This window comes from Halyomorpha halys, unplaced genomic scaffold, assembly GCF_000696795.3.
Source record: "Halyomorpha halys isolate HHAL.00 unplaced genomic scaffold, Hhal_1.1 Scaffold644.1, whole genome shotgun sequence".
NCBI classification, from domain to species: domain Eukaryota; kingdom Metazoa; phylum Arthropoda; class Insecta; order Hemiptera; family Pentatomidae; genus Halyomorpha; species Halyomorpha halys.
In genome coordinates this window covers 287,956-314,365 of record NW_027104642.1, presented here as the reverse complement: position 1 = coordinate 314,365, position 26,410 = coordinate 287,956, and the positions used below count along the sequence as shown (strand labels likewise).

The 26,410-nt window shown below is 28.9% G+C and overlaps 1 protein-coding gene across 9 annotated transcripts in view; it reads left to right on the top strand.

Moving 5' to 3' along the window:
• lilli (lilliputian) overlaps window positions 1–26,410 on the top strand; it is a 508,119-nt gene that overhangs the window by 220,808 nt on the left and 260,901 nt on the right. For 2 of the 9 annotated variants that reach the window (XM_067045091.1, XM_067045050.1), the window contains one exon: window positions 1,624–1,647. The exons of the other annotated variants lie outside the window; for them this stretch is intronic. In XM_067045091.1, the coding sequence (XP_066901192.1) occupies window positions 1,624–1,647 (24 nt within the window). The remainder of the gene's footprint in view (window positions 1–1,623; window positions 1,648–26,410) is intronic. 9 annotated transcript variants of the gene reach the window in all.

Genomic DNA, 26,410 nt, shown 5'->3' with positions numbered 1-26,410 from the left:
ATCTTTATCCCCTACAAAAAAAAAAAAATTAAAATAGAAGAAATTTTAGATATATTAAAAATTAACATCTACTATAAATGTTTGTTTTATTTAACTTAATATTAATAATTTTTAACATGATTAATAGTAAAAAAAAAATTGAAGCTTATTTATATCAATATTTTAACTATTATGTAGATGTGAATTAAGGAGATTGTCCGGGTTGCTATCAATAAAATCAATTAAGGCATAGTTATTACTAATTTTAGTTCTACATTAGTTATTACTAGGGATAAGATTTTTATGTTTTCACATATTTTTACCTGACCATGATATCTTCGATTACTTACTAACTAAAGATGTTTCAAGACATTTCTGGCCAAAAGAAGCCATTTTTATTTCACATATTTTTATATATTTGGCCTTTTTTACATATTTTGTTGTAAATCACATATTATCTGAAATATTTGTTATTTTTTACATATTTTTAGATATTTTGTCCTGAATCACGTATTTCCTTAAATTATTTGTTCAATTGTAAATACATTTTTCGCAGCAACTACGTAAAATTCAAGATAAAGCAAGAAACTTAAAGGTGAAATTTATCACTTATCATAAATAGTGCGTAAAAATAAATACATAATTTATAAATACATATTATTTACATATTTTTTTAAATATTTGACAATTTATTAGCACATATTTATGTACATATTTCGGATTTTTTAGCACATAAAAATCCTATCCCTAGTTATTACTTTTACCATTTATCACTTATTATCTTCACAGTCTTTGTTTTACAACAGGATAATTCGATCAGCTAATCAAAGTTGGCTATTAATAAATAGTGGAAACTAGTTCTTAATTGTTTTTTATGACTGCAACACTGACAATTGCCTTCTGTTTATTATTATTATGAAGAACCTTCTTTTTTAAGTGATTAACCATCCCTAATTATTAGTAGTAATAAAAAATGGATAAATATTAGATATGAAATAATTTGATAATAGTAAAGAAGGACAAAGGAAAAGTATTTTTTTAGGTTGAAAAACGTTTTCATAAAATAGGAGTAGTAATATAAATGTATAACATACCGTTTGAAAGCCAACAGTTAAAAAAAAGAATGTATCATATAAAATCGTAGTGGGTAATTGAGAATGTTGAAAAACCTATAAATTGAGTAACTTAAATTTCAATCAGATAAAAAATTAATTTCAATCAGATTGATTTTGAAAACAAATTCATTGAAGAAATACGAATTATAACTTTTCCTATAGTGTAGTAAACAGGAAAAGGGTGTAAAGGAAGATTCATCTTATTAAAATAATTGAATACAATTAAAACTTAAAAGTCACAGATAAATAAAAAAATCAGTAATAAATGAAAAACTTAAAATAATTCAAAACTCATGACGTATCAAAATATAAGATTCATTCTTAATTTCTAGTTGTTTATACCGACCAAAAATAATTTTAAAAAACCTTCTGACTCTGTTAACAATTTAAGATTTATACGCACACACGTATGAATTTTCTCAGGTTAATTGTAAATTTTGTGAATTACTAAAAATAGATTTTCCTTTTGCCAATTATTCTTCAACTTAACATTTACATGCCTAATTTAAATTTGTTTGTTTTTTAATAGGAATAACCCCTACTCTGGAATGAGGTGAAAGATAAAAATATATTTTTTTTTACTATCACTATTATATGTTAGTAGTTTAGCTATTTGTCATTTTATCACTCTCCTTACATCTAGACAAACCTAGAGTTAGTCGTATTATTGTTTATTATATTTTATAAGAAAAAAAATGTATATATATTTTGTCTAAAAGTAGTAGTAGAATAGTGGATTGCGTACGTTTTGTGCATCTGGTTGCATATCTGTCATGTGTTTGATTTATGTTATTTCACTTCTTAATGTATAGATAATGCAACTATATGTGAACCAAATGCATTATTTGGATCTGGTGTTCGTTTCATGTTTGGTTAGTTATGAGTTAGATAATTTTCATTTATTCATTTTTTTTTTAACTTACAAAGATAAATGAAAAGTTTAGTATTAAAACATTTGCATGCACCATGCCTGTTATAATCGGGCATATCATTTCAGGACAATTATCTCCTCTTTAGTTCCTTTAATTTTGTTTATATGAAATAATTAATTATTAGTAGCAATAAAAAATGCATTGATATAGCCTATGAAATAATTTTATAATCATAAAAAAAGGAAAAATATTTTTCGAGGTTAAAAAACATTTTCCGGAAATAAGAGTGGTAATATAGGTGTATAATATACCGTTGAGTAGCCAACAATAAAGATATAAATATGTAAAATATAAAATCGTAGAAGGTAATGGAGAACGATGAAAAAAACATAAATTAACTGAATTTAAAAATAATCTGGTTTTCAATGTTGCTATGACAATAATTAGTTTTATCTGACCTACAAGTGGAAATGTTGAAACGGAAAGAATTGCCATTGTAAATAATGAGAAGTTACCACTTCGAAATGAGAAAGAATTTTTTTTTAAATTTATTTAATGTAATTTACAACTGTATAAATAATAAATACAATAAGTAAATCTGTGGACTGTTTCATTTACTCTTGAAAATCTTGGGAAGGAACCACCCGATGGTGGTACATCAAGGATTAATTTAAATTAGAAGGTCCCGTGGCCATCTTCTTTTCAGACGCCTCGGAGGATTATCAGGAATTGTTACTGATGAGAGATTAAGGAGATTAACCACTAATGGGTTAGGATGATTAAGGAGTTTGGAATAAAAAGACGCATATCTGGTTTGGGTCAAATCTGCAACGAATGGGATGTTAAGGTCTTTATGAATGAGTTTATTTGTGATGTAATAAGGAGCATCAAGGATTTTACGTAGGATTTTGGATTGTAAGGATTGGATGGGGGAGGAATTTGATGGTTTGGTAGAGCCTAAAAGCTCAATTCCATATGTCCAAATTGGTCTGATTATCGTATTGTATAATAATTTTTTGTAGTGAATGGGGGGCTTAGAGGGTTTGTCAAGAAGGTGTTGAGGCAATCGAAATCTACGGGCAATTTCTTGTCGTTTCAGTCTTGTATGTGGATTCCATTCCGTGTAAGTCTCTTATCAAGATGGAGTCCTGAATATCGAATCTGTTCAACAGGCGTTAGTGGAGTATTTAGAAAGGATACTGTAGGACAGGAGGGTAGAGGTTTACGACGGAAGGTAGAGGTTTACGACGGAGAGTAAAGGTGATCTGGTGGGATTTGTCAGGATTTATTTTGATTCTCCAGTTTTGACAACATTCTTCAATGGATGGTATGTGTGTCTGTAGTGTTTGTGATGCATTAGTAAGGTCGTTGTTTACAGACAGTATACATGTGTCATCAGAGTATGTTGTTAGGACTGTGTTAGGGTGTGTTGGGATGGCATCTGTATAAACCGTGTAAAGGGACCTAAGATACGACCGTGAGGAACACCAACGGACAGAGAAAAAAGAGATGAGTAGGCTAGGTTATGATTTACTTTAAAGGTTCTATCAGAGAGGTAGGAACGGATTCAAAGGAAATATGTTGGGGGAAGAAATTGATGAAGTTTATAGAGCAGTCTTGGATGCCAGACTCGAAAGCTTTGTCAACATCGAGGAATCAACCACTCGATGACATTGTTGTATGGTAGAATGGGATGTTCTAAATCCAAACTGGTGGTCAGGAATAACATGATATGATTCAAGGATTGGATAGAGGCGTTTAAATAAGAGTTTTCCTAGGATTTTGCCCGTAATGGGCAGTAGCGAAATAGGACGGTAGGAAAATGGATATTCAAGTGGCTTGGAGGGTTTGGGAAACATTTTTATTATAGACATTTTCCAAGGGTTGGGGAACTAGGTGGATGGAGAGTAGCATTATAGATATAGGTAAGGAATAGAATGGCTTTACGAGGGAGCTGTTTCAGAATGTGTGCTGTGATAAGATCGTGGCACGGAGCTTTTTTAGAAGGTAATTGGTGGATGATGTTCATTATTTCTGAGGAATGAAAGGCTTTAGGAGGAAGGGTCATTTGGTGTGGAATTGTAATCTCTGCTTCAACATGTTCAAGATGCATTGGATTAAGAATATCAAGATGGGGGTTAAAAGTTTTGAAGAGGTGTTCGCCGCACATTTGAGTTTTTTCTTCATCTGATCGTGTCCAAGTCTTGTTTTCAGTGAGAAGTAGATGGTTGAGTGATTTGTATTTTAGTAGCTTCTTAGTTGTTGTCCATAATGGTTTGTCAGTGGTATTTAGGTTTTCTGTTAAGTTCTGAAAATTTTGTATTCTGTGTTTTCTAATTTCTGTTTTTAGTCTGTTAGTCAATGTATTGTAATGAGTTTTGTCCGAGGGATATCTTGTTCTGTGCCACCTCGCTCTTGACGCTCCACCGACCTTTTTCTGTTAATAAGGCTTGTACGTGACGAGGTAAGTTGTTTTCCCGAAAGATTTTCATTGGTGAAGTATTGTTAGTGATAGTAGTTCCTATCGATCTGGAGAGTATTTTGATAGCTGAGTCGATCTGTTCTTTAATGGAATTTTTAAGTCAAGTACGTTTTCTAGATCAGTCCGAAAAATTTTCCAGTTCACCTGTCCTGTAACCAGTGAAGAGGAAGAGGGTCTTGGAATAGAATTTGAGTGAATGTGGAGTAGAACTAGGCTGTGATCTGAAGAGAGGTCATCTAAAGATTGAATTGGAGAAAGAATTAATTTCAATTCCCATTAGGGTCTTTAGTGGGTGTTGTGTGCATACATGTTACATATATGCTATATTATGACTGTGATTTGAATTATAAATTAGTTAATGGTATTGTTAGTTCTTTATTCGGGGTAAATTAAGTTAGCCTGTCTGACCACATTATCACTACTCATAGTCTGTGAATTCATATTTTAAAATCGCTTACATCGAAGACTGAAACTCTTGCGACACTGGTTGTGATAAAGTTCAAATTGAAACAAACAAATATGTTGTAGTTAAATGTAAAATTTTGGAGCTGGGTGGATGAGATGATGGTGGATTGTGTCAGGGCTCGGAGAGGAAGTTAAATTATATTCATTCATTACTGTAGTTAGCTTTGCGATCGATAAGTCCCGCACAGCTCGCTTACACGGCAAAGCAAGACCACGTCTTTTAAAGCACAAAAGTCCGGTCGCCTTCTCATTGGTACTTACAAATACATCAAAAAGAACTCGTCAAAGACATGAAGTTAACTCGACATTGGATTTATTTTATATATTACAGCTAATATATAAAATATTACATCATCGCTCGATTGAATTTAACCTGAATCGATAATTATGAATATTTTCGTATTATAACATGAATAATGATTTACTAACGAAATTACTTATATTCGAAGGTAATTCCATCTTTTTTTTATTTTTTGTGTTGTCTATTTTCGATAAAAATAAATTATTTCTTAAGGTTGAACCCTTTTCAGTTTTTCAAGATAAAATGAATGTTTGGTCGAAACATTTTTTGAAGACGTTGTGGCAGTTTTTTTTTTCATGTCATAGTTCCTCACCATATTTAGCTGATTCGCCGTCCGGCCAAATCTTCTCCGCCCATCTTGTCCGGACTGTAAGAAGGGTTTCAGGAAGGCGTAGAAAGAGTAAATTCATTGTCTACAGGTAAAACCATAGAAACTCTGTTTTAGGATCGAAAGAGGGTTTTATTGGTTGAATTAATGTCTACTGGAACCAAAATGAATGTGAAATACTATCGTACACCGTCCCTATTGTCGGGAGTTAGATAGTGGTGAGCACATTTGGCAGAAAGGTGAATCAGATCCGAGAGATGAGGTTCAAGGTCATGGCGGAGAACTATGACAAGGGCATTTAAAAGCTGTTACAGCATTTTCAGAAATAAATTTAACGAAGCAGTAATCTTGTAAAATAATAGACAAATGTTAACCTAGTTTACTTTTGAAATTATCCTCGCAAATTAATCCCATACAAATTACTTAAGTAATAAAGAATATGTACTTTTTATTCTATCGAACCCTTAAAAAATAGTATTTTAGTACCTATCCATTTCATTAACACTTTTATATCTGAGGTCAACCTCTTGATTTCACTCAAAATGAGTCTTCTGTTCCTTTCTAGATCCGGGATATGAGGCCATTCCACATGTTCCGTCGTCCATGTTGTCTTTTCCCACTGTTTTTGGTTTCTATATATTTTTTTATGCTGGTATTTACAAATATAAAAAATAAATAAAAATATCACTTTCTGTTAAATGTGTATAATAACTGAAGGAATTTACTTTGAAAAGTACTCATTAACTTGCAAACTTTTATTCATTGACAATATTACAATCTGTCACAAATTTGGGCAACGGGAAATAGTGATAATTAATAATTGTACACTTTCATATAAAAAAATAAAAATAATATTAAAGAAAATAAAAAATATATATATAGAAATAATAAAATTAAAATAAATAAAATCTTTATATGTAAGTATATAAAGAAGAAAAATAAATAAACGAAATGAATATAATCAAACTAAGTAAAATAAATTATTTACAATCTCGACCTAAGGATCCTCCGACCCACTCTATCCCCACACATGAGGGGTAGAGTAAGGCTCTTCGAGATCCCAGCGCTTTGAGGTTTATACTAGACTCCTCTATAATACCATAGGATTATAATTACCCTATATTTACCTTATTTTCGCCCAATTTTGGGAAAGCAATAGTGCTATTAAGTTTTTTTTTAAATTTATTTGTTGAAATTTACTACTGTATTGAAATATATACAACAAGTAAATTTGATATTAATTATTCAATGGCACACACATGTGAAGAATCCACCCATTGATAGAACTGCAATAACATTTCCAGAGGAAACAATCTCTAGGCAATCTTCTTTTCAGACGCCTAGGAAGGTTATCAGGGAACGAAAGAGAAGCTAGGTTAGAAACAAATGGGTCTGGGTGGTTGGCAAGTTTATCATGGAAGGATTGGTATCTGGTTCTGGCCAAGTCATGTGGAGCATTGGGTTCCTAATGGATGACTTGATTTGCGGTAAGGTAAGGAGCATTAAGGATTTTGGATTTTGAGGATTGGATACGAGAAGAATTCAATGGTTTTGTGAAGCCCGAAAGCTCAACTCCGTAATTCCAGATAGGCCTTAGTACAGTCATACAAATGTAGTAGTCTTTTGTAATTAGTTGGAGGTTTGACCGATTGTCTTGTAAGTTCTGTAATAGTTGGAATCGACGGGGAGTTTCCTGCCTTTTCAGTCTTGTATTAGGATTAGTTTTTGTTAATTCCCAATATTTTTTTTAATAATGCTCTCAAAATAAAGCACCTTTTTACACACTAATGATTGTATTCTCTATTTCCTTTTAACAAAAATATTACAACTTTGGATTATTCTCTCAATATATATTTATTATTGAAGTTGAGTAGAAAATATATATAATTATGACATTCTTCACAAATTTTATCAAAAATCCTCACTACACTTCATTATATCACAAATAAGGTTATCCTTTTCATATATTTTTCTAATAGCAGATTTGGGCTGAAGTAGGTATACTTAATACTTATCTTCTTTACAATATGTGCATTATTATCCAACTTTTTTTTCTCACATTTTTCCTGCGAGATTTCTGAAAAGAAAATGCCCTCAAGCTCTCAGGGAATTAAATATTCATTACTGTCAACATTCTTAGGAAGTTATTTTTGTTATAAATTAATTTTTATTGAAGAATTAACATGTTGTATTGTAAAAAGTACAACTTTGAATTTTAATTTTTAAAAAAAATAATAATAAATTGAAATCTCTTTAGGTCAAAAATATTGTATTTTCCCAATTCCATTGAATTTAGTCCTGTATTACGCCATTGACTAATATGTGAAAAGATAGTAAGGAAACTCACAAATTTAATAGTTTACAAAATTATAATACTTTATTACTTCTAAAAATGAAGTTGGAACTTAAATCTTCAATGGTTTTTTATTCTATTTTTTGTCACTACTGCCAAGCTGTGGTCATTATCAGAAAAAAAAAATCAGTAATAATTCTCGAGGTCGTAGAGTTGGATGGATAAGTAGATACGCACCGATCAAAGATAGTTAAAACACGCAATTGACCATAGCTTCATGACCAACAACACAAATTAGTCGTGCAATTGAAGCTAATAAGGTTATTGACACACTTTTGCATCATTAAAATCTAATCTAATATCACATCGCTCTTTTCAAATGTCAGCAGCGAAAGTAAGGCAATCTTAAATTCGTGGAAAAATATGAATGGACTCATTCTTGGAATTAGCCGTTAATCTTTCATAGTAATTCAAGATTAAGTGTTACAGTTTTTTTTTTAATTATTTCTCTAAAGACTATTTTTTTGTATTTTTTTTTACGCATAAAACATTTATTTAACCCTTAAGTCTTATTTATGTCGTATCGATCATATGTCACCTCTCACGTGACAAAGCGAATCATGTCGAAACTCCCTGATTTTAAGTTCTTGGGCAAATTTTTTTTTGGGGTCCGTGGTGGATTTGTTTTTGGAGTCTGTGTCCTTATTTTAAGTTTTTGGGCAAATATATGAGAACAATGTTTTTCAGCCTATCGTTATTACATTTCATAAGGTTGCGACAGTTCACTGTCTAGGTTTGTACATATGACAGTGGAACGGGGCAGTTAATGCAACTGTTAGTCGTCCACTTGCATTACTTGTACTATTAACGATCACGCCAGACCCAGTCCGACAGTAAAACTGTCTTGATTGTAACTATTAATTAGTTATTTCATGGTTGTGGCTAATACTTTTGCCACAATAACTGTGAGTGTGCGATAGTTCACTGTCAAGGCTTATTCATGTGATTGTTGAAGTAGCAGTTCCTTCACTGACTTAACTTGTACTATTAACGATTTGGCTTAACCTAATGCGACATTACTGTTACCATTAAATAGCTACACCGTTTTTGAAGGGCCTGAGCGGTATTATTCTTGTTGGAAGAATCGGAAGGACTGCTTATTAGTTAAGTATTCGTAACAGTAATTGACATCTCTAGTTATATATCACTGCCTTTTCTAAATAAATAATTATTTGAATCTCATATATGTGTAAAATTAATAATTTCTAATAAAAATGTTATTCTTACAATACTGATTTTTTTTTTTGCATATTTACCGAAACCACCTACAACCCATGTAGAATCACATATAAAAAGCTAGAGCGACTGATAAGGGTTAATTTCGAGAGATGTAAGCCTAACCCAATTCAAATTGAAATTACATCTTTACTATTTTCTCGAAAAATGATTTTTATCAAATTTGTTGTATCAATGTAAAATTATATGTTCATTGGTATCACCTAGGTCTTAATAATCAACTGAGGAGAAAAAAATGTTTAAAACCTTTTTGTAGAATCAAGAGTTGTTTTGTACTCTTCGAAAACCAAATATTTTAGAAAAATTAATATTTTAGGCAATCTTAATTTCGTGGAAAACACTAATGGACTCATTCTTGAAATTTGTCATTAATCATTCATGATAAAGTAATTAATCTGTTCAAATTTATTCTTCAAAAGATTACTTTTGATCATTATTTTTTTCACATTTAAAACATTTATTTAATATTGAAAATTAATAGTTCCACGGATCAAATTCGTTTACCAGCCATGGGCGTACAAAGCAATGCCCCCACCCCAGAAGTAAGAAAATTGTAATAACAAATATAGCACAGCTATAATTTCCTTAGAATTTTGGTATCATTGCCATACTGAAATGTCACAATCTGAACGAGCATGGCTTCCCCCCCTCTAGTTTTGATCCGTGGTGCGCCCTTAGTGCCAAAGTAGTTACATTGTTTCATTTGTCTCTAGAAATAAAATTCATTTAATCAGCAATGGCAGTGTGTTTTCATCTTATCTTCAGTCAGTGTATTTCTTTTTGACGAAGAAATAACATTTATAGCTAACAGTATTGTAGAAAGATATCAATTACTCAGAGAACAGTTGATCATCAATTTTGACTAGCAATTATACGTAGTTTTCATTAAAGTAATCAAAAATTGGGGTGAAATAACTGCCTTTTTTCTTCTCTTGGAGTCTTGTACCAGTGGGTCTGTCACCCCTATCATTAAGGTAAATATAAACTAAGAAATATTTTAATTTTCCAAGTTCTTTTGAATTAGAACATTTCACTCACATGTTGCCAACCTTGGCACCCGACAACAATAACACTACAATTGTAAAATCATACGGCAATGTACTTTATCCTCCTTTCAAAAATATATCTCACCCTTTTATTGCTAGATTGCTTCTTTACGAATTACAAAGGTAAGTGTAATCTTGAAGTGGTTCTTTTTTTTTAGTAGTCATTTACGAAAATGTTTATAGCTCAAGTAATCTTCCTTGTTTATGGTCCTTGGTCGTTCTCTTTATTTATTTTTTATTATTTTCAACATCCTTACAGTAAAAGTAATTTAAAATCAATCAAAGTAAGAATATATTTATTTATTTATTTTTTATTATTGTCTACATCCTTACAATAAAAGTAATTTAAAATAATTAAAGTAAGAATATGATATTTTGACTTTATTTTAGCATAGATTTATATTGAATTAAAATTTCTTGTTTGATATATTTTTCTTATTTTACTCTACTTTTATTTAAAGGGAAACTTTATATTAAGTTTTAATAAAGAAACATAGCAATTTTTCGTGACAATCCTCCAAGGCGCCTGAAAAGAAGATGGCCACGTACTTGCTTATATAAAATGTCATTAGAGTGCAACCAATGGATAGTTTCTCTATACTCCTATAACACTCCATTTTATCTAAGATCAAATTTACTGAATGTATTATATAATATACAGTTGTAAATTTCAATAAAGATATTTTTTTAAAATGTTAATAATTCATTGAGCAAGATTTTCGCCGTTTGAAGTAGCTTCTCAAAAAGAATTTCTCAATTTAATCTCTAATTACTAGGGGGTGGCTACTCCTACTTCCATGACGACGTCCCTGGTGAAAACTATCCACTTTCTTTTCAATCTTGCATTAAAAAGCTCAATAGTTCTTCGGCCTCATTTTCGGCCGCGTTCCCAGAAGACGAGAAATAAATATGAGGTAACTTAGTGGGAGTCAACAACCTTATCTGTGTCGGTGACGACAACATAAATCGATAGCTTCAGTTGCAAACAGTTCATTTATCTCTAACTATTGTTAAATGGGGGAGGGGGTGTTTGCTGAGTCATTGTGTTCCAAACGATTGGCCCTACAGCCCTTTGGCATTTCTTTCAAAAGTATCCTTAGCGTTATCTGTGATGACATGTGAGAACTTTCAAGAACCTCACGTCCACAATATTTCAAATTAGGATACCTTTCAAGATCTCCAATGATTTGGTTTTTCAAGAATATTAATTACAGTTGATGCTAAATATCGTTCAATTTGATTCGATAGACGAAGGGAATCCATAATATCGGATTAAAATATAGGAGATAAGTGTAACTGGTATATATATATTTAAAAAAACAAACAAACATGCTTATTTATTTGAACAAAATTTTTCCAAATATACCAGACTAAAATTAAAAACGTACTTTTACAATTTTGATGACTTATCACAATTCAAGATTCTAGTAAAAATACTGATTTGTAACAGAAATTAAAACTGTTTTTGGTCATTTTTAATCATGATATTATAAAAAACAAAGATACATATCAATTTATGATGTAATTTTTAATAGATTTTATTCTTTTATGGTTCCATTAGGTCAGAAAACTAAGTTCACTGTAAACAAAGATTATAAGTTTATCACTAACATGGACCCCACACAGCACATATAAAGAATAAGAAGCTAACCGACGACATGGCCAGTTATATAGTCTGCTGAACAGAACATCACGTCTTTCAACTATTTACAAGAAAATATTCAAAACCCGTAAATTTGTAGTATATTTTAGTAATAGTAGGTAAATTTTTGAACTTCAGACGTATCCAATCCTTCCAGTCTAAAGTCCTTCAAACAACAACCCATTTGCTCGTGACCTAATTCTATCCATGTTCCATGTTATCCAATTTTCATCGGAACCTTACCATCCTAATATTTTGGCACAATCCATTTACCATCTTCGAAAGTTGAAATGGCTGTGGCTCCGAGATTTTTGAATATGTCATATTTTCAATATTTATTAATTATTAATTAATATTTACAATTACTATATAATATATTTTCAATAAAAAAAAGTTTATTATAGGCTCGGTGATTGCTATATATGGGTAATAAAACCTATTTTCCGAGAGAATAAATAAATATTTGAAACGTATGGGGAAAATAAAAAATAACTAACAGTTGAATTTGAACTTTTTGTCGGTCGAGGAAAACAAAAGAGTTGCTGATGGCAAGAGAATGAGCGAAAAATTGAAAATGGCTTAAAGAGTCATTTACAAATTACTCCGCCATCAAAAAGATTCCCAGCCGGCAGAGGGAATTGTTTCACGATTCAGTGAGCATTTTATCAAAGTCCTAGGCAATTTCTTTTCCGCACATTGTAGTAGGTTTTTGTACTAGGTATTGGTATGCCAAGTGCTAGTTTATTTCTTATTATTATTTAAAATAAAAACTTTAAATTTAATTTTTTAATCAGCCTAAACAATGTTAAATTATGTTTAAATTAATCGATAAAATTTTTTTTAAAAAATATATGTCTAAAAATCAACTTATGATTTTAATTGATATCGCTGTTTTTGCTGCAATACTTCGCGGCAGAGGTGGTAGGTAAATTCTTTTTTGAGGATACCAATGGAAGATAGGTCCCAGAAACCTTAATGCTCTGAGTGTCATTTTTGAGCGGAAAGATCATACCGAAAAATCTAATCGATTAATTGAATGTTGAACTATTCCTTCATGTTATTTATTTCACATTCATTTCTACTTTTATATTGAACGATTCCTGAAATGTCCCAATCTCCTTGAATACATGAAAGCATTAAATTTCTCTTCATTACTTATACATTCCTCCAAAGTGATCTAAACAGTAAAGGAATGGATAATCTAGCCTTAACCCATATGAATTTTGCTATATATTAGCAAAATATATAGGAATAAATGTCCGTAGATTCTTTTATTATTCCAGGAAATCCAGCTATCTTCCTGTATTATTGTTTAATAATGTATCACCTTTTGTTGATCACCTGTAGCATTCACTTCCATTCAAAAGGAATAGTATGAGGCATATTAATAAAAATCAAATTATTTTTTATGTTCTTCATAACTTGTTTCTTTTGCAATTTTAATTTCTGTTGTGTAAATTTTACTGATTGTATAATGCAATATCATGATTCAAAAATGGTTCATATCTGATAATTAAAATATAGAACTAATTAAATGACTAAAAAATTTGATGCGAGCATAATACAACTTCCACTCACTGTCCTACTTGGAGTTTAAATCATAGCTTGTTTCAAATTCGATTTTTTTTTTATTATGAATTTACCATTAGCACTCCCCCTGATTATTTGTCTATTCATTCTTTATGAAAAAAAAATTATTACTATGTTTTCGTGTTTCCTTGATCGTTATGACAGCAGTCATAAATTCATAACTATCATGGAAACATGAATACATTTATTTTCTTGGAAGATCGTTACTGACCGAGTGTAATATAAGTATTACACACGGTCATTAACGATCTCTTTGATGGTGTTGATGCGATCAAAATAACTCAAATAGTAATAAAACTATTTATTGTGAGGCAAAGTTAAGTCTCACTCAGCAGGGCTTACTGAATGGAGATAAGAAACTTATTGATTCCTGTGCTTACCTCAATTCAGTAAGCCCCGATGAAGCCTTCCAAATTGAGGCGAAACATTGGCTCACAATCAATAGTTTAATTAATATTTGAGCTCTTTTGATCGCATCAACACCACCTCCTTCCTTTTATTTATTTTCTCCTTTAATTCATCTTAACATTCTTTGTTTTTTTATAATTGTCCATTGTTTATTATTGAGAAAAATTATTTCAAATAAACGAAATGAAAGATACTCTAGTGGAAGCTTTAAAAGTAAAGTTTAATAAAAATTAAATAAGTTAGTGTCCTTTAGGACCGTACACATGGTTCTAGCGCTTAAGATCAATTTCAACCGACTTTGAATCAGTGACATGGCTGGGATCTCTTGGAGGAATTATTTTTACTTAAATTTTATATTCATTATCTTCTGTGTTGTTATTATTATTATTATGTATTGTGTTGTATTATTATTCTGTCATCAATTAATCAATACTTATTATTATAGATATTTAATTTTTTTTTGTAATATATCATATTTGTAACTTATTTATTTACGTTTTGTTCTTTTTTTTATTTTATTATTATTATTTAATTTCTATTTTTTGATGGATTGTTAAGGTATGAATGGATATTTAGAAAGCTAACACTTATAACTCTTGATTTTGACAGCTTTTATTATCATTATCTAAGTATAACTTCTATCAGAAACAGGCGTTTTGAGATAGTGAAAAAGTGTATAATTAATTATTTAAAGTTACATTTCCGACAAGTCACTTTTAGCGAAAAGTTGCATCCCTTCCATGTACTTACCTTTAATACAAAATTTCAGTTTCGTAAAACTTTTCGTCCACACAAATACATGAATGTTTTTACTGGATTTCGTAAACCTAAATTATTTCCCAATTACCTTCCTTTTTCTAAAAACGATTTTATTATGTGGCACAACAGCTCGGGGTGTGGCTTGACAATGCTGCTCCATTCCGTCTATTTCTGGCCTTCTGTCTCCGTCCACTGACGCCGTTCAAATCCTCATCGACGTCTTGTGGACCGTCTGCGTGGTCGGCTCCTCTTGCCAATTATTTAGCATGAAGGAGCTTGCCTTCTGCTATCATGCATTCTTATATTTATACAAAACGTTACTAAATAAATAGTTTTATAATACAAATTATCCATTGTATCCGGCTTGCCTTGGTAAATTGGACCTGCTGAACATCCTCATTTAAAGGATACAGTTCGGCGTTAGTCAGAAACCTCCGTAAGTTATACTTTCAAAAACTGGATCATCAATTTTTCATATAGCCCAGTCCTTGAATATTTTATCTGATCCGTTTAAAAGTGAGATTACATGTTTTTGAACCGTAAGGATTGGCCTAAGCAACACATTGTATGGTCTTGTTTTGGAACACCTCGAACAAAATCGTTATGGATTTGTTTTTTGGCTGATAAGAATTTAAGGACATTTTTTCACCCTGGCAAGATGGAGGTAGTTGAAGAAATTATAAAAAATAATCATAGTTGTAACATTACACAAAAAATAATGTCATATTAGAGTTTTTTAATACTTGATGCTCAATGATTTTTAGGTTTTTTTTACTACATATCTCGTGACTGATGTTTTGGCTTTAAAAATATCCTAAAAATGGTCAAGATAGTTCAAATTATGAAATTCTGCATGCAACACATCCTTGTATTGGTTACTGCTTCATAAATGATATTTCTATAGCCTTATCCGCAATTCAGGATAGCAATTAACATTATCAACCTTGTGCCATCGTCTTTTCTTTAATTTCTCACTTTTTGAACTATCCTACGTAGGTCCTAAAATAATAAAAATAAATTAAAATCTTTCTTTTTGGACCTGTTGTTAAGAGCGAATCAGAGAAATAAAGCAGCATGGTACTAAATTATTAGATTTTTTTTCTTGGTTTCGGTTTTCCTCATTCATCAGATTGCTTATCTGGACATGTTTCCCCGATATAATTACGTTGAACTGTTTCTATTTACTTCACCTTCGAACAGGAAAATTCACTACAGAGAACAGATCAATCATGGATTTGAGCTTTATTTATGACAGAATTTATTAAATAGTATATTTCAAAGATAAAAAAAATTGTATACAATTTAACTGATTCAATGAAAATATTCCATCTTCCTTTAAAATGGTTTTAAAAAACATATAATTTTCTGAAACATGTGTAACAATAATGTTGAGTGTGAAATAAATATCGGCTAAAAATTAGAATTTATAGAAATTTGGAAAAGAAGAATTTAATATATTGCATAAACTACTCTCTTTTTAAATATATTTCCTTAATCTTCGTTAAACCTATCATATTTTTTAAAGTGTTTTTCCATTAACTAGACGTCTTTTTTGTAAAATATAATAATATAAAGTTTTTATTGAAGTAAATTTATGTAATAATATTTAAGTTTATTGAACAATACCCTAGTAAAATTACATTAGGTTTGTTACTCATGACAAGAAATCTAAATGTAGGTAAACTACCACAAATTGAACTTGTTATAAACCTAACCAGAACGAGCCTTGTGGATTTCTTAGTGATCAATGTTTAGTAAAATCATGATTTAAATACAACCTATTTCCAGAATTTGTTCGAACCTCCTCCAGAGATGAGAATTTATGAACTTTAATTCTAGATATATTGTTTCACCATCATCATCATCATATCATTTTATTGTCTGATTATTTTCATATAATATTATATTTATTTTTAAATCAAGATTCCATTGATGTGAATTTTTTTTTATTATATACCATGAAATGAGGCGTGGGGAAACCCCCAAAATATACGTAATTAAGGTCATGTTTTTAAAAATAATTATTATTGCCTCATTTTTTTGTTTTAAATACATTAGAAAAAGAGATATACAAAATATTGTTAAGTTATTCAATAAATTGGATTAATCACATTTTGCTTGGGAATTTGAAAAAAAAAAAAACTATGACAATTAAAAAAAAAAAATATTTTAATTATTAAACACTGACATAAAGCGATTGTATGGAAAAAAAATTGCAACATTTTCTGTCATTTTCAAGATCTAAATTTTATAATAATCGCTAAAATGTATTTTAATTATTTTTCCGAAAATCGAATATTCCTTCGAATATCCACTTAGAGCTCCAAGGGCCGTTTTTATTTTCTCTATTCTTAATAGATTATTAGGTAGAGATAGCATTAAAAATATTACACAATATATTACAAAATATATATTTTCTAACAGTACAACAACGTTTCGGCTCTAAAGCCATACTAATGTTTTACTTAACTAAATTGGGTACATTTTTCAATATACCTGATGATGGCTTTGTAGTCAAACCATTGTTTTATAGAAAAATATAAATTTCATGAAATATTGTTCAGTATTTATATGGATTGATCCCCTTTTAAATTTCAACCCCAACTTTGAATGCAAAATAATATTGTATTTAGTACGTTTTGTGGATCTAAACTTGAAAGGCCTGAAAGTAAATAGTATGGAAACATTTGTAAGTATTACCATTTAATTTTTTTTTCTCCTTTATAGTATTAATTTACATAAACATTTGGAACAAATATATATATATATATATATATATATATCGAGTATAGATATCCTTTTATTGCCATTGTGGTTGTGGTATTTAAAAAACACTTAAAATGCATTTATCTGCATTTGTATTTCCATGCCTCAAATATAATTATCTTTTATGACCCACATATAATTTTTAATTGTGTTTTTTTTAATTGTAGTTTTATTCTTAAACTTTTCATGGCTGTTATACGTCTCCTGTATATATTTAAATATTATATTATTGAATACTTTGTCATTAATAGTTTACCAGAGAATTCCGACTACTGAAATAGTAAGGATGGTAGAGGCAAGGAGCAGCACTGTCGTTGTATGAAAGGGCACGTGTACTTAGGGGCACTGCCACACCACGTGGGACCTCCCCCCTCCCTTAGCTATAATTAACACCCTTATTTATTATAGTTTTTTTTTTTTATACCGATCAGTCAAACGATCTGCATAATTATCAAAAATTATTAACCAAAATTGCATTATCTGTGCAAGGATCATTGCATCTAATGTTTGTTCTATGATTTTCGTATTTAAATAATACAAAATATTAAATAATTATGTATAAAATGGGAGTTAATCTATCAAATAAATACATAAGTTATTTTTGGATGTAAGATTCCAAATAGCTTTAACTCTCGTATTAAATTTTGTTAAAAATCTGTGAACTTCCAATTCAGACTGATAAACATAGTTTATTAATTGAAAATCAGAATTATTTTATACAAATTTAATTTTTATTTTCTTTGATTACAAAATAACGAGACAGGAATATGAGTCAGCACATAATCTCATTGTAAGTTAGTGTAGTAAAAATAATTTTAATACAACCATAATATAAAAGTACGTTTTTCAGGGAAAAAACTGTGTATGAAAAAAAATATAAACAATTCTTTGGCTTAAATATTATATTTATCTTTTTTATTAAGAAAAATTTAAATGACTGAAGAAAAGAGAGGATTAATAAAATATTAAAATTAAAATAATTTTGAATGGTTTAAGAATTATTTTTATCATTCGTTGATTATGTATTTTAAGACTGTTTTATGGTCGTTGATTGTCTTGTGGAAACTATTAAGCCTAAAGTTCACAGCAATACAGTTATAACGTTTTTTAAATCTTCAATTTATGGTTCGCTTAATTTACAATATTTTTTTTAAATATTTAATGTATGTATATTTTTAGACATGTCTACATGAGAGTTGTTGTGTTTTATACGAAAAATTTGCCCAAATATTGATAAGAATTATTTATTATTTTATAATACTTGGAACTGATTATGTTGAACTAAAGAATGTTTTAGCTTTAACAGATCAATGAAATGTCCTAAGAGTTAGTCGCCTTTGTCCGATGAGTTGGGATGGTGTGGCTTGGCGGCCAGTGAACTGAGTGTCCTAGATTCCTCTCAGTGAAAAAAATATTTCGATTCATAGCGTGTCCATGAGAATTATAAAAATGTTTATAACATAACGTTATAACTCCTTAATAAATAATAGTACAGAATAAATTATTCTCCCACTGGAATCATATGCGCTTAATGACAAATGGGATAATCTATTTGCTTTGACAGGAAAGCGCCTGGTGAAATAAAAAAGAAAAGAAAAGAACTCTATTGGTCGCTTTCCAAATATTTTTATTTATATTTCCTGACAAAAATTTATAGTACCGTTATAAATTGTTAGTAAGTAATTTAATTCCCTCAACCTTTTTATTTTTATTATGTTAATTTTTATTTCTTTGAAAAATGTTTGTATTGAATAGCTCAGTTACAAAGTCATTTAAAAAGAATAGTACCATATTTTAAAAATTCTGAAATCCAACGATATAAATATTGGATCCTCATTTGAAATATAAATTTTTATTTTTGTTAGTTATTTTGATGTTTTAGGTACAAAACATCATTAGATCTATAAAATAATTGTTCTACAACCAATTCATAAGAGATTTTATGTAATTAATTAAAGATTTGACCAAAATACATTGAGACTATTAATGTAAAAAATATTTATTTAAATGTGGATAGAAATAAGAAACAAATATACACAATTAAAATATTTAAAAAAAATGTTTTTGGTATACCATGAAGAAAAGAAATTTAATTTTATTAATTGTTCAAAATATGTTACATTAAAACATTAAAATAATCGAATACAATTTGACTATAACTGTGAAAACACAGAAATAAAAAATAAAAATATATACATAGAAGGAATCAAACTATGTTAAAGTATTAATTTTTCAAATTCAACTACAACTTCTACAGGCAAATTGACGGATTAGCAAGGGTAATAAACTAACTGTCATACTAAGTGCATGTTTTAAGAACAAATCATTAGATGAACAAATAAACATATTAGAAACAAAACCTATAATTATAAAAAAATACATATATGATTTACTCACCATTACAAAAGATCAAGAATGCAACAAACTTTTTGAGGAATGCAAACAAAAAAATAAATTTTAGAATAGAAGAAGCAAATATTAACTAATTAGATATTTAAATGAAAAATACAATAAATAAAATATTAACAAACAACTTTTATCCACACAGGAATATCAGCAATTTATGGTGTAATTGTGAAAATAATGGAAAAATTAATGTGCAGATGATAGTAATAATAAGGCACAAAAATGAAAAGAAAAGGTTGTGCAAAAATTATAACGAGATGACTAAAAGGTGTAATAAAGACAAAAAAGGGCTCAATAACACATTATTTGAAAAGCATTGACAATGAAAAAAACAAAAACAAAGTAAATTAACTTTACAAATGGAAATTCATATCAAGAAGAACAAATAGTAAAAAAAGGGAATTTTAAAAATATGACGACAAAAATGTAAAATTCGGATTATATAATGATTAGCCAAATACATGACTAACATGAAAGATAAAATAGAAACTAATAACAAAAAAGATGTAATGTATAACTCAACTGTAAAGAAAGAAAAAAAAAACAACATTATATGTGAGAGACTTCAAACAAAAAAACATATAATATGCATTCAAAACTAAATGTCACAGCACAATCAAGATATAGTATACAAAAGGAGCATAATTTTGACTTCGATGAAGTGAAAATTTTGAATACAGCATCTAATAGCAGACATTGAAAGCACATTGAATTTGAACTACAAATATTTAAGATGTGATAAATTTCAAAACGGGCTTAAAAGGTACAGGACAACACTATATAGATACAATTAAAAAAATTAATATATAACAATAATCAGTGTGGCTAAAACAAATAGAAGAAATTTGAAATAATGTTTATACTATGGTCAATTTAAAAATCCAATCATATATGTTTTAATTAATATAGATACAGATTTAGTTTTTAATTATAGTTTTAAAAACTAAGATTTTTAATATGTATATATAATATAATATAAAATATTAAATATGTGTATATAAGTTTTATATATGACGTCATTTAGACATAAACAAACAACACACTTTAAGTAATCTTTCGGAATAAATATAACATCGAATGAACTTTGGTACCTTGCATTATACTTACATCTAAGTGGTCTTAACAAAATTATAATCTATTATTTGGATTCGATAATTATTTTGGATCCCTTCCAGCCAGCTTTAACCAAAGGTGTCTGCTTTTGACACTTGGATAAACAACTTTCTAATAGTATTTTATAGTAGTATCTAATAGTATTTATAATAGTCTTTCTAATAGTATTTTTGCTATTAGCTACTGCACAACAACAATTAACTCATAATAGATAATTGCTTAAATAATAAAGAACACTGAAAAACGAAATTAAAATAACATTGGCACCTAGTAGATAAGGCTAGTGTATGTTTTGTCGAAATGACGTCATGCCATAAGAATAATGGCTGCTTGTTTTTTTTGTTTTGTTTTTTGGGGGGGCAAATAAAAATTAAATTTTAATGCTTAGTTTGAGACTATATAACGATTTTTTAATTTTAAAATCAGAGGAATTGTCATTATCAAATAAGAATATAAGAAACTTTCCAAAAACACTTAAAATACCAGATTATTCCGAAATGTAAAGAAGTAGATAGTAATCAGAGTATTACTTAGAAAAACTGGAAACAAAATTTTAACTAAACGTTTTTCGGTATTACATGTACAAAAGATGAATAAAGATGATTCAATTGATCAAAATATGTCATGAGCTACTGTCTATTTTTCATATTCTCTATGGCTTCTATGGTTTGAGCCAGAAAAATTAAGTGTTTTGTACGACTTCGCCAGTCTGAACTGCCTTTAAAAATAAATGCATGAACGTCGAACAATCTACATATTAAATATCTTTGTCAGGATATAAACTTAATTAGGATTCCTTGGTTAGTGACATGCAAACTCAGTCTTCCCATTAATGGTAAGGCAAGTAACTTCCAAATCTGTCTTTATCTGTAACTACTTTGAACTAATAAATATGGTTCTTTTAATTCTCCTGGAGTGAGTTTTTTGATACTTTGAATAATTATTGTTGTTGTTTTTACGTAGATACGTAAGTACTTAACCTATATTTCAATACGAAATATACAAACATGTATTTAGCTTATCTACTTATACCTGACTGGAATGGACTTTATATTGAAATACACAACCCTTCTCACTCCTTAGACTAAAATATTTTTCTATGGAAGTCGATCGCGACAGACTTTTAAGATCTAAGAAAAGTAGATCCCATATACAGAAAAGCTTACCACCAAATACATAAGGTCTTGGACAACTATTCATATCAACTCTTTAATTCTAATTACTTATAACTAATTTAATATTGAATGATTGTTTATTCTATTCACCTATTTTTATTTATCCTTTCTGATTTGTTATGTGATACAATCAATATTTTTAATTTTTATTTTTATTTCAATATTTTTTGTCCTGTTACAAGGTGTATGTGTATGGTAGATTCTCCTATTTTTTTTACAATGTTCTTTGTTGTAAGAGCATCCGAAATTTAGTTTTACTATTGGTTACTTTTGAGCATGTTATAAGATGATTGTCTTCTGCATCGTTCTTTTGTGTGTACATTACTTGCTTGAAGACTCGGTTGATTGTTAGAATTATATATGTGACTTTGATGTATGCACATTACATTGTAAGATATTTTCAAATTTTATAGTTTTATCTTAATATAAGTGATACATTTTATTAATATTTATTATTAAATCTGTAATGAGAACATTGGTGGCAGAGATTCAGCAATGAACTTATTTATTTTTATAACAATATTGTTTTATATCTTTATTAATTTAATAGTTAAATTAAATTGTCAAACCACTAGGCATGAATTTAATTTCTATAATGTATTCTTTTAACTAAATTTTAAACATAATAATTTTTTAATCAATTACTTTCCTGAATTTGTTGAAGTTTTATTTATTTCAATGTTAAGGATTCTTTTTTCAAGACAAAAAAAAAGTCTCCCAACATTTTTCCCTACTAATGTTCACTTATGTATTTCTGAAAACATAGAAATCAGAAATAGCTATTGCCCATTATTTTTTACAATTTTAAAAATAGCAAAGAAAATTTTTTTTTTTTTTTCTAGAATATTCCTATAAACTTTGATTTAAACAGATTATGATGGCCCAGGTGAATAAGACACATTACATTGGAATTCTTATTTTTACTTAACCAGTACGTTTAGACCCAGATTGTAATTTATTAAGGATTAAATACAGAGATATTAGTGTTCATAAAAAAAAAATTTTTTTTGGTTGGACAAGTTGCTACAAATTTTGGGGATGGGAGATTCAAAATCTGAAATTTTCAAAAAAAGTCACCAAAGTTTTCCAATTTATTGGAGGTGTCGGAAGTATTCCTTAAAGTTTGCTATTTTCTTAAAATTATTTGATAATTTAACTACATAGAGTTTAGGGAAGCCATTTTGAGTATAATCACCACGGAAAAACAGTAATTTTTGCAGTTTGCAATAGGTTGTCAATTTTTCCAACTTTTTAGTTTTCGAATTTCCGGCTTGGGAGGGAGGGTTATTACACACACACACACACAGATATATATATATATATATAATTTTTATGTCGATCTGATTACTTAATCACAAACATTCATCTATTTATTGAAGGAATATATAAATAGTTTTAAAAAATTTCTTAGTTAGAATTTAGTTTGAAATAAGCAGTTTATGTTATATATAATGTTATACGTTTTATTTTTGTCATTGTTAAGTAAACTAGCCATCATGCAAGGGTACACAGAACTTGTGCAGGTTTTTGCTACCTGAGCCATTGTATTTGCGACCCTCTTCAATCCCATAACTGTTATCTTGTGTCAAACTGTTCGTTCTGAACTCATGCTTCATGCCTCTGGTATTTCATTGCTATTATAATTTATTGCTTGTCACATATTTCCAAAAGTACCTTTCGACTGTCTGTTTAAATTATGACTATACTCAGAATCAGACCCTGCAATTTTTGACCTGTCATCTTTTGGGTGGGCTGAAACTACTGTTACATTTTTTCTGATTGCTCTCGTCTTATTTTAGAATAGGACTAATTTTTCTGCTTATTGTTTAAATTTTTGTCAATTTTTTTTTGTATTTACTTCCGTAAATTACGTTTGAAAATTATTTTGATTTTTATAAATGACAGTATATTTTTTATATCCGGGATATTAGTTTGATATTTACCAAAGTTATTAATTTTATCGTCATACTACCCCATTTTAGAATAATTCGTTTAATCTTTATATAAGTAAAACATATTATTGGACGAATCATAATAAATAATGAAATCTAAATAATAATAAATATAATTTAACTAAATAAATTATAATTTGTAAATTTTATAAATTATTTGAACAGTATCAACACTGTATCAATAATTACATTACATTTTATACATTGAATGCATGTAAGATCTAACCTTTTATTGCATCAATTGAATACATTTTATTTCATAGAGTGTTTATTATTTTTTTTAACCATAGTCTTGTTTATATATATTTTTTTAATTTAATTTTTTATTTGTTATAGGTAAGTCTCTATTCATGTACTATTATACAATCTTTCTTCATAATTTGTAAGTAAATAATATATTTATTTTTAATGTTATTTAATATTAGATTGCATTGTTTCTGTTTCTGTCTCTCCGAATACGATTTTTTTTATAGTTTAATGCTTCAATTTGTCTTATTCATATTAGTTTTATAACTCTCACATCCCAGGCAGTGGCATAGAAATGAGTCCAAAAGTTGCCTGTCGCAAGGGAATAATACTTTAACAAAATAATTAAAATTTAAGTAGCAAATATGCAGTGTATTCTAGCACTTACTTTAGTGTTTTTTCTTTGTATTTAAACGCTCTAAGGATTATTACCACAATGTTTTTTTGTTGTTGTGTTTCTTAGCAAAATGGTACCTCTGCTTTAGAGAGAGATTTTTTAAAAAATCGGTTTTAAAGGCCATTTCAATGAGGAGAAGATCTTTCTTGTATTAAATACCACTTGATTGTACGTTTATTCATCGAGTTTAATCAAGATAATTAGGGCTGGTTTTAAAAAAAAAATTATTAAAAATGTGTAAAGTTCATTATCTGAAGTGGAACTTCCGGTTGGTCAAATTTAACGAAAACGTTTCTGTAACATCCAAGGCATAGTAAATATGTAGTTTAAGTTTCGTACGACATTTCGTTTTTGAGCTCAATTCTCTTTTTGGTATTATTTTTATAATTTACTATTTTTAGTGTTGCTAATTGTATCTTTCGTGTTAATGAGGTTGGAGCAACAGGAATTTAAATTTCTTACATCTGCATATTTGTTGATAGTCCGATTCTTACATCTTTTGTACAGAGAGTGATTCGTTCATTTATATTTATGATTGGAGAAGTTTGTCGGTGGGTGCGATCAGCAAAGAACAACATAAATAAACAAAACCATATTTATTTATTTTATGCCGAAGTTTCGACCTGAGTTTCAGGTCTTCATCAGGGCTATAGAACAAAAGAGATAACAACAACATTTAGAGTAACATACAATTGAAAAGGAATAGTGAACAAAAGAGATAACAACAACATTTAGAGTAACATACAATTGAAAAGGAACAGTATACAAACAAATATAGAATTATACAAAATATTGAATTAAATCATAAATGATAGAAAATTTATAAAATTTGCTGACCGCACCCCCCGACAAACTTCTCCAATCATTAATCTACGGTCAACTATCTACACATCATTTATATTTAGTTTGAAATTGTTTTTATTTTTCTTGCCAGTATAGGATTTTAGTTGTATCAAATTTTTATATCGGATTTATTTTATTTTGTGAATCGAAATGCGTGGAGAGAGCAGTATGAAAAATTATAGAGCTCACATATGGGAATCGCTCTAGAATTATTATAGATTTGTTTTAAAAAATTAAATTGAATTACTTACTTTCAATTTTGAAAAATATATAATCTAGTAATTATAATTAACTAAGCATTAAATTCGACTGTAATGTTAATAAATTAAACATTAAATTTTTGGACATTTAAACTTATTTTTTACAAATTTATTAAACGCACTGGTCTTGAATAAACATTATTTGAGATTTTCATACACTTGTGATGTGGGATTTTAAAATTTTTTTTTTAAAACAGATCGAATGTTGACAGTTAGAGGTGTGCAATTAGTTAGTTCATTTCGTGGATTAAAAGAAAAATCTCCTCTCTTCTTAAAATTATTTGTTAGCTATCTTAATTATAGTGGAAATTATTCATTGTCGCCAATAAATTTTCTATTTGAATGATAGCATTATATTTGTAATATGTATATATATATATATATATATATATATATAATGAACATTGTAACGCAGCTTGAAAAAATATTATTAACTTTTCTGAGATGAATTCTACTAGACTTCCTGTCAGGGATACGTCGGATCAAGATAAAAGACAGACGCTTAAATGTAAACAAGAAAAATACATTATTCAAAAGTTTATAGTTAGGAAAGATCCGATTTCACCAAGTGCTGACATTTCCGAACTCCCCCTACAGAACAACACAAAACAAATTTATTCCATCCCATTTAGCATAGGCTTAGATTTGGTAATGAATTTTATACCTATACCCTATA